General features: G+C 36.9%; 1 protein-coding gene across 1 annotated transcript in view; it reads right to left on the bottom strand.

Moving 5' to 3' along the window:
* slc9a7 (solute carrier family 9 member 7) overlaps nucleotides 1-12538 on the bottom strand; it is a 75052-nt gene that overhangs the window by 43147 nt on the left and 19367 nt on the right. The window contains exons 4-12 of the mRNA XM_022675805.2: nucleotides 11110-11186; nucleotides 10834-10946; nucleotides 9819-9924; nucleotides 8467-8608; nucleotides 8198-8303; nucleotides 7233-7321; nucleotides 5756-5869; nucleotides 4741-4852; nucleotides 3331-3484 (exon numbers count right to left, since the gene is read on the bottom strand). Coding sequence (XP_022531526.2) covers nucleotides 3331-3484; nucleotides 4741-4852; nucleotides 5756-5869; nucleotides 7233-7321; nucleotides 8198-8303; nucleotides 8467-8608; nucleotides 9819-9924; nucleotides 10834-10946; nucleotides 11110-11186 — 1013 coding nt within the window. The remainder of the gene's footprint in view (nucleotides 1-3330; nucleotides 3485-4740; nucleotides 4853-5755; nucleotides 5870-7232; nucleotides 7322-8197; nucleotides 8304-8466; nucleotides 8609-9818; nucleotides 9925-10833; nucleotides 10947-11109; nucleotides 11187-12538) is intronic.

Genomic DNA, 12538 nt, shown 5'->3' on the forward strand with positions numbered 1-12538 from the left:
ACTATCTATGTCACTATGTCAAAATTTCTTGAGGAATGGACCAACAGAAATTCTCCAAAATTATCTGAAATAAACACTTTTTACATTTACTTAAATAAAAGCTATATTGTTTTTTGTTTTTTTCTATTTCCTGTAAAGTTGCCATTTTAGAGGTACTTATTTTTCATTGGACAGCGACGATATACACTGTAGAGGGTTAAACTGCCAGTTCCTCGTGCTTCCATACACCCCCACAGAGGACAAACTATTTGAAGCAGAGCAGGCCTCATTTCCCATAAGACTAAATAAAGTTCATTTGTTTCCTTAAGGCCCCCTTGTGAGCTTTACAATAACGTCTCCTTTGGTTTCTGGAATAATGTTTCTATAAAAAAAAGAAAAAAAATTCAAGAGTTTAGATTTAGAGCCTATGTTTAAGGTGGGTTGTAGATTCTATATGAGGTGAATCTTGCTGTTTTTATCTGAGACAATGTCCTAGTGATGCATTCCATGAGCTACAATGTCAACATTTTCTAGTTCAAAGTAAGAAATTTGAACTGGATCACTCCTTCAGGCTGGATTTCCTACTAGGAAAGTTAGAAGAACCTCATGAACCCAGAGTTGGAAAACCTAGTTGGCTGAACTGCATATCAACAGTAGCTTCAGAAGTAGAATTAAACAGTGTACGGTATTAGCACTTGTTTCGATTTGTCTGTGAGACATTAAATCAGTCGTACACACATGGCTCTGTCCAACTTCTATACATGGATATGTTTTTACAGTGTATGGATGTGAAAAATAGCATATACAGTGGTATCATTAGAAACGTTATTTCTAAGCTGAATGTTTAACTGGAATACAGTCAACTCTGGTGAGCAATCATTCCAAGCTTTGACATCCAAGGTAAATAGAACACAGCATAGGCTCTAAATCAATAAGTGGGTTCATACATATTATTTCTTTCCCAACAGTACCCAGTGTTACAGACCTGGGGCCCTATTTTATCTATATTTAGCAATCTATAGGCGTCGTCAACCGTGCCCTGCGCAGCTTTATTTTGGGCCATATCAGTGTGTGTTTGCTACCATAACAACAGGAAAACTATGCCTTGCATGGCCTGAAACCCAAAAGACATGTACTAATATTCTTAATTAATCACAGGTGTGTTTTGGGCGATAAAGAAATCAGTGTCTCATTTGCCATTCCCTTTAAGAGCCAGGAGTGCTCTAACTTTTCAGGCGGATTGCTATTTCAATAGCGCAGTCAGTGTCCAGTGGGGACTGTTGACATCTGCCTAAGTTGTTTTCAGTCAGTGGTGCACCTCAACGAATCTCATTTCGAGACCACAATGCTCATCAACGTAGAAATAATTCAGAAGCAATGTTGCCATCTAAACAATGCAAAAGGAAGGGTTGAAAATAATATGCAGACGCAAACACTGCAATCTATATATATATATATATATTGTGGCGTGAGGAGGCGGGGGAGTTGTGGGTCCGCCCCACGCCAGAGCGCAAAGCCATGCCTGTCTCAGCTGGCCCGCATGAGGGCTGATTGAGCCGCCAGTTGAGACAGGCATATATACTCAGCCTCCGTCATCATTTGGGAGGACTTTGACTGGGGAGCTGAGGGCTGAGGCTGCGCGGACGCTAAAACAAAAGAAACTAAAGAAACTACTGAACTATAGAGCCCCACTGGGCTAGCATTATGTTTTGAGTTGTTTTTGGGTGTGGTGGAGGGCATTTAAAATAAAGGTACGTTTGAGTTCATTTACTCCCCGTGTCTTTGTTCTCTGTGAGCTTCCTCCTTCCGGGTCACAGTGGTCACGCCCCTAACCCCAGGGGCCTACCACAATATATATATATATATATATATATATATATATAGAAATTGTTAATAAGAACTAGGGCTGGGTACCATTTAAAAATGTTCGATACCGGTACCAGTTTGATACTTTAAAGTTGGTACCAATACCCAAACAATAATTTTTCGCTACCTCTTCCTAAATTTTAACAAAAAATACAAAAAGCAGTAATCTCAATTCAAAAACAACAGTATTACTTAAACTACAAATATATATGGAAAGTATCGAAAACAGGCACCAAATTTTTTTGGACCTTTTGGTACCCTGTAGTACGGAAACATTTCGGTCTGTACCTTTTTGGTATCAAATTTTGAAACCCAGCCCTAATAATAATAATAATAATAAATCATTTGTCTTTATGAATGCAATGAAAGTTTTTTTTCCCCTGTGGAACAAATCTGCTTGCATCCCTGAATAAATGTGCAGGGCAGGATCCCTCCATGACCAGGATGGGGAAAGTCTGGTCTAGAGCCCATTTTCCAAAAAAAAAAAAAAAGCGCGCGCACACACACACACACACAGTAACCATAACAGCTGCGTTACACTCTGACAACATAACACTGGTTTCAGAGTATTTCTGACCACCTTCCAGCAACTTCCCTTATGATTTAAAAGCCAAACACTTTCAACTAAAGTTAAATCAAAACATAACCTGTATTAAACACTAGTGATAATATAAACAGTTGAAGTTTGAAATGCACATTATCTTTTTCCTCAAGCACTGGTTTAAGCTTGGGGAGAAAGCTTTATATACATTTATAAAAGCATATTATACAATTCAAGAAAGACGTGGGCGCTACAGATTCTGACTTTTCTACTGCAGATCATGTTTTCCCACCACAACTTATTTTCAGGAGAGTGGATAGGCTTAACTTGCCATTTTTTCCAACCATCATGACATAGCTGAGGTATTCATTTCCTCTGAAGAGTAATAAGAGCATGTGTCACTGAACTTTACACTCATTATATGAATATTTCAACCTATCAGAGGGTGTGTACGGTTCTCTGAGGAACATCTACATCTGCAGGCCTGGCTGCTACAATGGTTATGAGCTGTGTGACATAGCAATCAAACATAATGTAACATCATAACCATCTCCTTGTTTCAACACTCATCATCCATGTTTTCATTTTTTCATTCGCAACACTGCAGTGACAAGGACATGGTGGTGGTGGTGGTAGTGGTGTGTTAGCGTTTGTATTGCTGTTTTAAGCGGATAAGACACTTAATACTGAAGTATTAAGTATACTGAAATGTCCACTCACTGTTCACTTTATTAGACACTACTACTTTTAATACAGCAGAAACAAGGGGGTGATCATTACAATATTAGGCTTGATTGATGCCAATTTTGCCTATTTTTAAGAGTTCTTTTGACCAGTTATAAAATTAGCAAAGGTAACAAACAAACAAACAAACTAAACTCCTGTATTTAAAATCTTTTACATTTTCTTCTATTTGTTACAGAAAAAACAAAGTATTGCCTGACCTGATATGCAGCCATGACAGCATGGGTGTAGTGCCACCACCAAAGACCCATACGGTGAAGAACACAATGAGCAGCGTGGTGGTGAACATCATCTGTCGCGCATAGGTTGCTGTGTCCCGGATCGCAAGTGCGAACGCCATCGCTCCACGCAGTCCTGCAACAACAGCATAGAAGCTATAAAAATCACAAAAAAAAGACAGACAGACACACAGACATCTAAGCAGGACAAGAACTCAAGAGACCTGCCTGAGATCAGGGGCATATAGAGTGAATCTGCCATGGTGTAACTGGATTTACATCTATAGTGTTTACTCGATCAGGATTTAGATGCTCTTTACAGCCACTTTAGAAAGTTAGTAGAGGATTGAGTATTAGCAAGGGAGCTGCTCCAGTTTTAGGTCTGCCATTGAAATGTGCCCTGATTTTAATTCCTCGTTTATTATTATTTTAGGCCATGATCTGCTCCATCAGAGTGATTAATCTCAGGGTTCATGTCAGGGGAGCATAATTGCAACTCAAAAAAAAAAAAAAAAAATGAAAATTGTTCATTGACAAGCAGAGTTATGGATAAGATAATACAGTACAGATTTAACAAATGTATTTTTATTTGATTTTTTTTTACCTTGCGCAACATAGTGGTTATCATCACTAATATTACTGACTTTTAAACTTTTGAACGTTTTAATTGTATTTCTAAGGGTGGTTTCACACCTACAGTTGGTTTGTAACCTTGAATATTTTTTCTTAGTTCTCATGAGAAAAAAAACCCAAGCTCACCAAAGTGTGCCACAACAAACTGCTTGAGAATTTTTTTCTCAACTATTGAACTTTATTCTCAATAGGTCAGACCTGTCAGCAAGAAAGAACATACAGGAAAAAGGTACTGCGTTCAGCACTAGTGTATATATTCTTTTATAATTTAACATGGTGCAAAGGGAGGCAGCATTTGTTTATAGCTGTAGTAATTCTCTGGCTAACATACCAGGTTATTCTTAAATTCATAGATCTGTGGTCAGACTGACCAAAGGTAAAAACGTACCAGCTTTTCAGCAGAAATAAAAAGTGCAGGTGTGAAAATGGCCCCAGGAGAACTATAGTAAATACATACAATGCATTTCAATACATGACAGACTACTCCACAAGTAATCTGCCAAACGTAATCAAGTCCTTCTGGTATAAAACGGCTGGATAAACACTTTTTTGCTAATCAGTTTTCAAATGTTTACTTTTTAATCTAAATCAGAATGCACTGTAAATTTACATAATATCTTATTTCTTTTGAAATTCAACTGCTGGTTGACTTCCCAGTAGTTCTAGATGTGTTCAGTTAAATTTTACTACTTTGGATCAAAGAAAACACGAGCAAGTGTCCTACAAATGCAACATAGAAGTAGTTAGTCAAAACAATACCTGCAAACATCATCATGTGCTGGAAGTTCCCGCCGATTTTATGCCTGCGGCCAAGGTTCAGCAGGAAGGACAAAGGATAGATGTTGGACGCACGGCCAATAAAGATAGCAACCTAACAATCAGGACACGGTCAAGGAAAAATACAAAAAATAAAACCAACAAAAACACACAGACACACCCACAAGCTTGTTTTGTACCTCGAAACTCATCATCTGACGTATGAAGCAAAACTGCTCTATTTTGTACTAACAAAGGGTTTTTGATGCCATGCAGATTTTTAAATCTCTGTATAGACCTATAACAATAAATTCATTGTTTACTTAAATGTGAATGAGCCTATATGTATACTTTTTTTTCCATGAAATTTCTAAATTTTTATATTCCAATGTCTGAATTAGCTAATGAATTAAAGATTAACTGCGCTTTAAAAATCTGAAGAGCCCAGCAACAAGGCAACAAACCGTTTAAACAGGCAACTGGTGTTTTAAAGCAATCATGGTGGGCCATGAACCAAGGCACTGCCACTATGACTGGGAGAACACTGGTTCGAATCCTGTTCATGTAGCTTGCCATCAGCTGCCGGAGCCCCGAGAGAGCACAATCGGCCTTGCTCTCTCTGGATGGGTAGATGGTGCTCTTTCCCAACATCACTTCAAAAGGTGATGATGATCAGCACAAGACATCTGTGAGCTGATGTATTGGAACAGAGTTGCTGCGCTTTCCTCCGAGAATGCTGTGATGCTACTCAGCAATTTTTGAAAAGAGGCGGTGGCTGACTTTACATGTATCAGAAGAGGCATGTGCTACTCTTCACCCTCCTGGTGTGTTGGGGCATTAGTGATAGTTCTAATGAGTTGGTTGGGTAGTTGGCCTTGTAAATTAGGGAGAAAATGGACCTTTACTTAAATATAGCTAGCAATCTACAAATGCTTTAACTGTCCTCCCATAGACCTAATGTAGGTTAATGCAGCCTCTGTGTAAATATGCATGTAGCGTAGAGACAGAGAAAGGATACAAATGCTCCCACAATGAAGATGGGACTGAAGACATGGTTCTGGAAAGTGAAGAGAGCCAGACCCATGTAGGAGAAGATGAAGTTCTCTGCCAGGAAATGCAGCACTTCAAAGAGCTGGAAAATAAAAAAAAAACAGAAGTGATACGTTCCACATTAACACCTATTACACACAGCGCATGTACCTAATACACACCATGTCTAGCAGCTCTCTGTTTCTCTAGTGCACACTGTACCATCCAGTTCACCACTGTCATTTCTGGCAACTGGGTAAAGAGAAAATCCCCTGAAGCTCAAGAGTTTAATCACAGCCCCTGATTTCTGCCCTCTCAGACAAGCACAGTGTGTGCTACTTGTGTGTGGAACTGCAGGGGAGTCCTCACAGTGATTAAACACACTGCTACTTAATTTCACCAGCCATGAGTCTTAAAAGATTTAAATACCTTTAAAAAGATATGTTTTTTTTTATTATTAATTTTCCCCGTCTGGGTTGAGTCAGTAATTTGTGTATATTAGGCATGTGCCATATCATATCATACGCGATAATATCGCCAACATTTTTGAATATCATGAACGATATTAAACCCTGAAATATGGTGCCATATCACCCACCCCTAATTATCACATCAGGGTACGACTTTTTTGCTGTTTTTAGCAAAAGAAAAATTCACACTGTTCTCATTTCCCATTATATATCTACTAGCCAGATTATATCTGTCCAGTATCATTAATTTTAGAGCAGCACTGGACATATGGAGATATATGGAGTGCATTATTAGTATTGTGCAGTAGTGTATTCTTGAAAAAGAAAAAAAAAGAAAAATAATCAGTGTTGTCATATCGTCAAGAGTACTGTTATCGCAAAAATACCATGAAATATCGTGATATTGTTTTAGGGCCATATCGCCCACCCCTAGTGTATATGCACAAGAGTCACATTACACCACACTATATTACTTATTATTATAAGAATTCACTAATAGAGCTTAGTTCCTCTGCCCGAACACGACCCGACCCGAGGGCTGACCCGAACAAATCAAACTGTTTTAAAAAAAAGTTACATAAGTTAGAACGTTATAATCACGCAGCTCTGGAATTTTGCAGTGAGCAACATACATCAGCTCCTTCGCTTGTCTGCATTACGCACTTGACATGCAATGCTTTGTGAAGCCAGGCCTACAAAATATATCTCTAGTATTACATATTAGTGTATAAAGTGTAAAACTACCTTTTAAACGATCAATACAAAGAACTGACCTCTCACAATGTGCTCATTTCAAACATGACAAAGCTTGAATTAAAAAAAAATGGCATGTTACTGCTGCCTCCTACTGACCACTGCTGGTAAACCATTCACATTATTCAGGATAATTTTACCAACAGGGAAAAAAGATAGAGAGAGAAAGAAAGAGAGAGAGATGAGGCAGGAGAGAGGGCCAATATATAAGGAGGAGAGAGAAGGGGAGAGGGAGGGAGGAACCTGTTTGGTGCGTTTGGTAGACTCCTCTGAGAGATTGTTGTAGGTGTAGTGAGCCTGTGTGATCCCACAGAATAGCACTGCTACAACACCTGGAATAGAACAGAAAGATAGATAGAGATAATTAATAAAATGTACACATTCATTTAACACCCACCCACTACTAACCCCACCCTTTAACTTAGTAACTTAAAAAGTGCTCATCTCACATTTGGTAATTCCTTAAAAAAATCTGTTTGTTGTGCTACACAGAGATGTGCCATATTGCATACTATTTTTAAAAGTATAAAATAATAATAAAATCCAATTCATGCTAATAGCAATAATCTGTTTTTTATTTTGCTCTTTACTTTGAATTTTAAAGGTATTTTTTCTGTATAAACCTTCAATTACTGTGACATTAATTTCGGAACACATCACCCAACCATAGTGACAGCTAGGGCTGTGTATTGGCCAAAATGTAGCGACACAACATGTATCACGATACATTGTTTAAAATGTAATATACCAAAATACATTGAAATACTGTAAGCAACACAATATATTGCAATCTAAATTTGAATTATAAAAAAAAAGAGAGAGTTTACTGCTATCTAGTAGGAGAGGGTTAAAAAAAAATGCTGTTGGACGCCAATCTTTTTTTAAATCAATACAGTATTTTAAAACTACATATGAAGACAAATGCAATACAAATGTAAATAATACCATAATAAAATAGTTTCAAGCATTCAGTGAAAATAAAAGCAAAAAAAACAAACAAATCTACTGAAATACTTAATTGCAGAATATTTAGTCCATGCATACAAACAAATATAAATAAGAAGACAATTAAAGTTCACAGTAAATATAGTCTGCTTTCAAAACAGTACAGGACTATTATCAATATATACATCTTTTTATATCACTTTAAAAATATGATGTGTCACACCCCTGCTGGAGAATGGGAGTAAACACACAGAAGTACACACCTGTGAATCCACAGGCCTCTGCCAGCAGAAAGGTGCTCCAGGACATCAGGAAGAAGAGTGCAGTCTCCAGTAGAGGGAAACAGTGCAGCTTGGTGAACTTGGTGACGTAAAGCCAGAGTTAAAGCCTTTAAACCCATGATTGATGGAGAGAAGCTACACACAGCCATTACACATAGCTCACCATTAACCTTCTCATCTCATGACTGGGTCACACAGCTTCAATTCTACAGTGTACAGAGTACAGATAGATGTACAGATTTAAAGGATATGAGGGCAGTGACGACTCCAGTGACCGCGCCCATGGCAAAAGAACCACTGAAGATCCCCAGGAAAATGCCCACTGATTTAAAGAAGGCTGAGGCATCGAAAGTGTGCGTGTTTGCTCCACTGGGCTGATAGGCCACGATAGACCTAAAGAGGAAGCAAATAATAAAAATTAATCATGAATAATGACCAAATGACACAAAAGGGATGTGATGCTCTTACTGCCTTTCTGGAATTCAAAATCCTATAGCGTTTTATAGTTTCAGTTTCAATATAAATATATACCAGGAAGTAATAAATATACCAATATATCCTAAACTATTTAACTTGTTCTACGTAAATGAGAATTTTTTTCAGAATGGAGTTCACAGTGTCAGTTTTTTTGCTGATTACTTTAGACAGCAGATGGCGCTCTAGGTTAATTCTTTAAAACTTGCTGCATGGACGTCAAAGCTATAACCAGGAACCAGATACACAAAACCAATCAGTATTATCAGTACTAAGCCAGACAACATGAGTGGACATTATTTAAGTCCTACAAATAAAGTTAGAGAACATTTTATTAAATGTACAACTCCCTGCATGCTAAGCACATCTTTGAGTGTTAAACTAGAGAAATAGTCATAGTCGAATTTACAGATATACTGTTTGGTCTTTAAAATAACTGTTGTTGTCACTGAAAAACAATTTACTATTTTTGACAAAACCTGAATCTGGAAGTTGTCTTGCAAGTCTGAGTTGCATGATAAATATAATATGCAAATATAATAAACAATAAAACAATAAAAATGCTCCAAAATGACACTGGGTAGTATGGCCAAAACAAGAATCACTGCATTTTTATATTCCTGTGGTTTAGTGGTAGCAATAAAATTATGTTTCTAATTATTTTGGCATGAATAAGAGCAAAATGATAAATAATAATTATAAACCACACAGAAGTAGCTTTAGCATTTCCTAAAGTTCGACAGCATCTCTCCTGAATAGAAATTGATCTGGTTCAACTGGTTGAGCCAAAAGCTAGGTTTGTACTTAAATCCTCAGTAATGAATGGGTCGCAGTACAGCACATACAAAACAGAGAGTAGAACAAGATTTCAATCAAGTGCTAAATAAACTGAAAGTTGCTTAGATGTGTTTTGAATTCAGCCCCATGAGTTTTCTGTCTTATATTAATGTGTGGAAACCACACTAAGCTAAGAGATAAAAAGAAAGAAATAAAAAGAGAGAGAGATAGAGGGAGAGTGTATAGAAGCAAAAGATGTGTATGCCTGTGTAGCGTAGTATCCGTACTCTTAACACTCTTAACAAGAGAGTAACGTGTATACATGAAGCAGAGAGAGTTCAGGAACACTTACGATGAGAGGACAATGGCCACAGCATCGTTCATCACACTCTCTCCAAACAGCAGCGCATAAAGATCCACATCAGCATGGAGCTCATTGAAGATCGCCAGTACAGTGACTAAACAAAAACACACACACACACACACACACACACACAAAGAGTACAATGAGCTACAACTACTACAACTACTGTCAAACTTCGTACTTTAATAATTTACAATGGACAAGACCTTTAAGTTTTGTTATTATAATAATATTAAAGGTCAAGCTATTTCATTATCATTACATGGAATGAAATAATGTGACTAAAATATCACAGTTTATATATTGTATATATTGTTCAGTAAAAAATAGGTATCATGTCAGTCATTATCAGATTACTGTGACTTTTTGGCTCATAACTCAAAAATGTATTTATCATATATTAAAAACTGCAGACAAAACAGATATCATATTTCCCCAGCTTAACCAGTTTTATTAAAATGTCATGCAAGTGTCCACCCTGTAAGAGTAAACTGCATGACAGGATGTAAAAGTTTGCGAAAATTGGCATCTGATAAAAACGTGTTTGATCGAGAGTTACAGAAAGTGTCTTCAGTCTTTTATAATAAATTAAACTTAAATTAAATTGAAAAAATGTAAAGGCTGTAATATCACTGATGTCAAAAGTTACTTTCTTAAAGGGGAGGAGTTATCCCAGGATGACAGGATGGACTGGGAATTTATTTAAAAAAAACTAAATAAATAATTGAAATGCCTTAATATAAAATAAAAAAACTCAAACTTTAGGAAAATAAAAGAAAAAAATCAAGTATTATTCAACTATTATTAAAATAATTATTCAACTTGAGCAGATAGCACTGCAGACTTGGCAAAATACCACCCAAATATCAAAGAAAATAGTAGAAAATCTATAAAAAGTTATTTAAAGTAAAGGTTAGTAAAGTGTTTGTACAAAATGTTAACATCTACGCCATAGACATTATATTAACACAGACCCAAATGCAAGAGAAAAAGAGAGCATTACCTGGATCTGTGGCTGAAATAATGGCTCCAAAAAAGAGGCAGTCTGTGTAGTAGAACTTGTCAGTGAGCTGACCTACCACCTGCATCAGCTTCACCACTCCATACATCAGATTTCTGAAACACAGGAACAAACAATTCAAATACAGGCTGACAGAAAGGGCATTCAACAAATAGATCATTGTGTGTCCCATATAATACTGTACTCGTAATAAACAGTCAGAAAACATGACCTGACCTCAACAGATGATTTAGTACCTCATTTTTTACCATCACTTACCCAATGACGAAGCAGGAGATGGCTGTGCCCAGGAACGCATATGTTATGATGGATCCCATGTTCCTGAAAAAGTGTCTCTGGAGGAAGAGAAGCAGCCATGCATCAGTGCCATGTCGTGTTGTTGCACAAAGCACAGAGGACAGCATAGCATAGCATAAAATTATCATTAACCAAGTTTATGCAAAGTGACCCCGCCAATACGTTTCATCATAGCCTACTTTATATATTTGCATGAATAATGGATGAAATTACTGTAGAAACGATAGGGACGATAGAAGGTAAGTACCACGAGAGACACTTTTCTATCGCCACCACGATATTTATCGTCATATCACACAGCACTAGTATGCAGTAATATCACAAAACATGATTTCATCTTTGCCAGAATCACAGGAGCTAAATGGAGTTCAAGCTCACTGTATTGAGACAGGGGCATTGCTCTGTTTTTTGTCCAATTTAAGGTTCTCAATGTTCTATTGATTCTGTGAATGTATTTGGCCATTTCATTAGAAACACGGAGCGGTTGCAAAACAACCCTGCTAATATTATTGGATTCGGAGACCTCAGTCCAAACAGTAATGAGGTTTGTAATCTTGTGAATCCATGAATGGAAGTCCATCAAAGAAAGTTTTCGTATTAACTGTTTTTCATTATGCTTACAATGTCCATACATCTCAGACAACTGTCTCAATAATTTTATATAAAATAAAATAACAATGATAATATAATTTTAGTTTAGAGTTGGATACAATATTAAGAGAATATTCCCTTTACAATTTAACAGTCTAATTTCTGACTTCCCAGGATGTAAACCACATTTTTTTACTGTTATCTATTCACTCATTTATTTTAAGGCAAATAACTATATATACAATAAAAGCAGGGAGATTTCTTCAGTACAAAGAGGAGAAAAGGAAAGATCCAAGTCAGAGGTCATAGGGTCTACAAGAAATCTGGTCATTGGGGTCTTATATAAGCTAGCTATTGAGACCAGATGTGATTAAAGTATACATTTGAATTCTTAAAGAACAAGTAAGTTTTGCCAGCATAAGATTTTCATAAACATCATTCCATTCTTGAATTTAAGGAGGCTTAGTAGATAGCCACTTCCGAGTGATGACCTTTTTACTTGCAGAAAGCAGGACACTTGTACAGTGTTTATCATTTGAACACATATCCAAAGAGAGATGCCCCAGGTAAAGCAAAGCCAAATTAAAGGGTATATTTAGCAGAAATATAGTACAGACAGCCTGATAAATGGCCCTGTTGTCCATTTTCTTTGACATAAAAGTCACAAGAATTCAAATCAGGCTGTTTAGCCTGAGTCACATTGCCATGTATCAGATATCAATACCACATTAAAGTGGTCCAAAAGGTAATTAAAAATCAGATACAGTGAATTTTGAGTTGTTCACACAGCCACACAAAT

The sequence above is a fragment of the Astyanax mexicanus genome, chromosome 5 (genome assembly GCF_023375975.1).
Source record: "Astyanax mexicanus isolate ESR-SI-001 chromosome 5, AstMex3_surface, whole genome shotgun sequence".
Lineage (NCBI taxonomy): Eukaryota > Metazoa > Chordata > Actinopteri > Characiformes > Acestrorhamphidae > Astyanax > Astyanax mexicanus.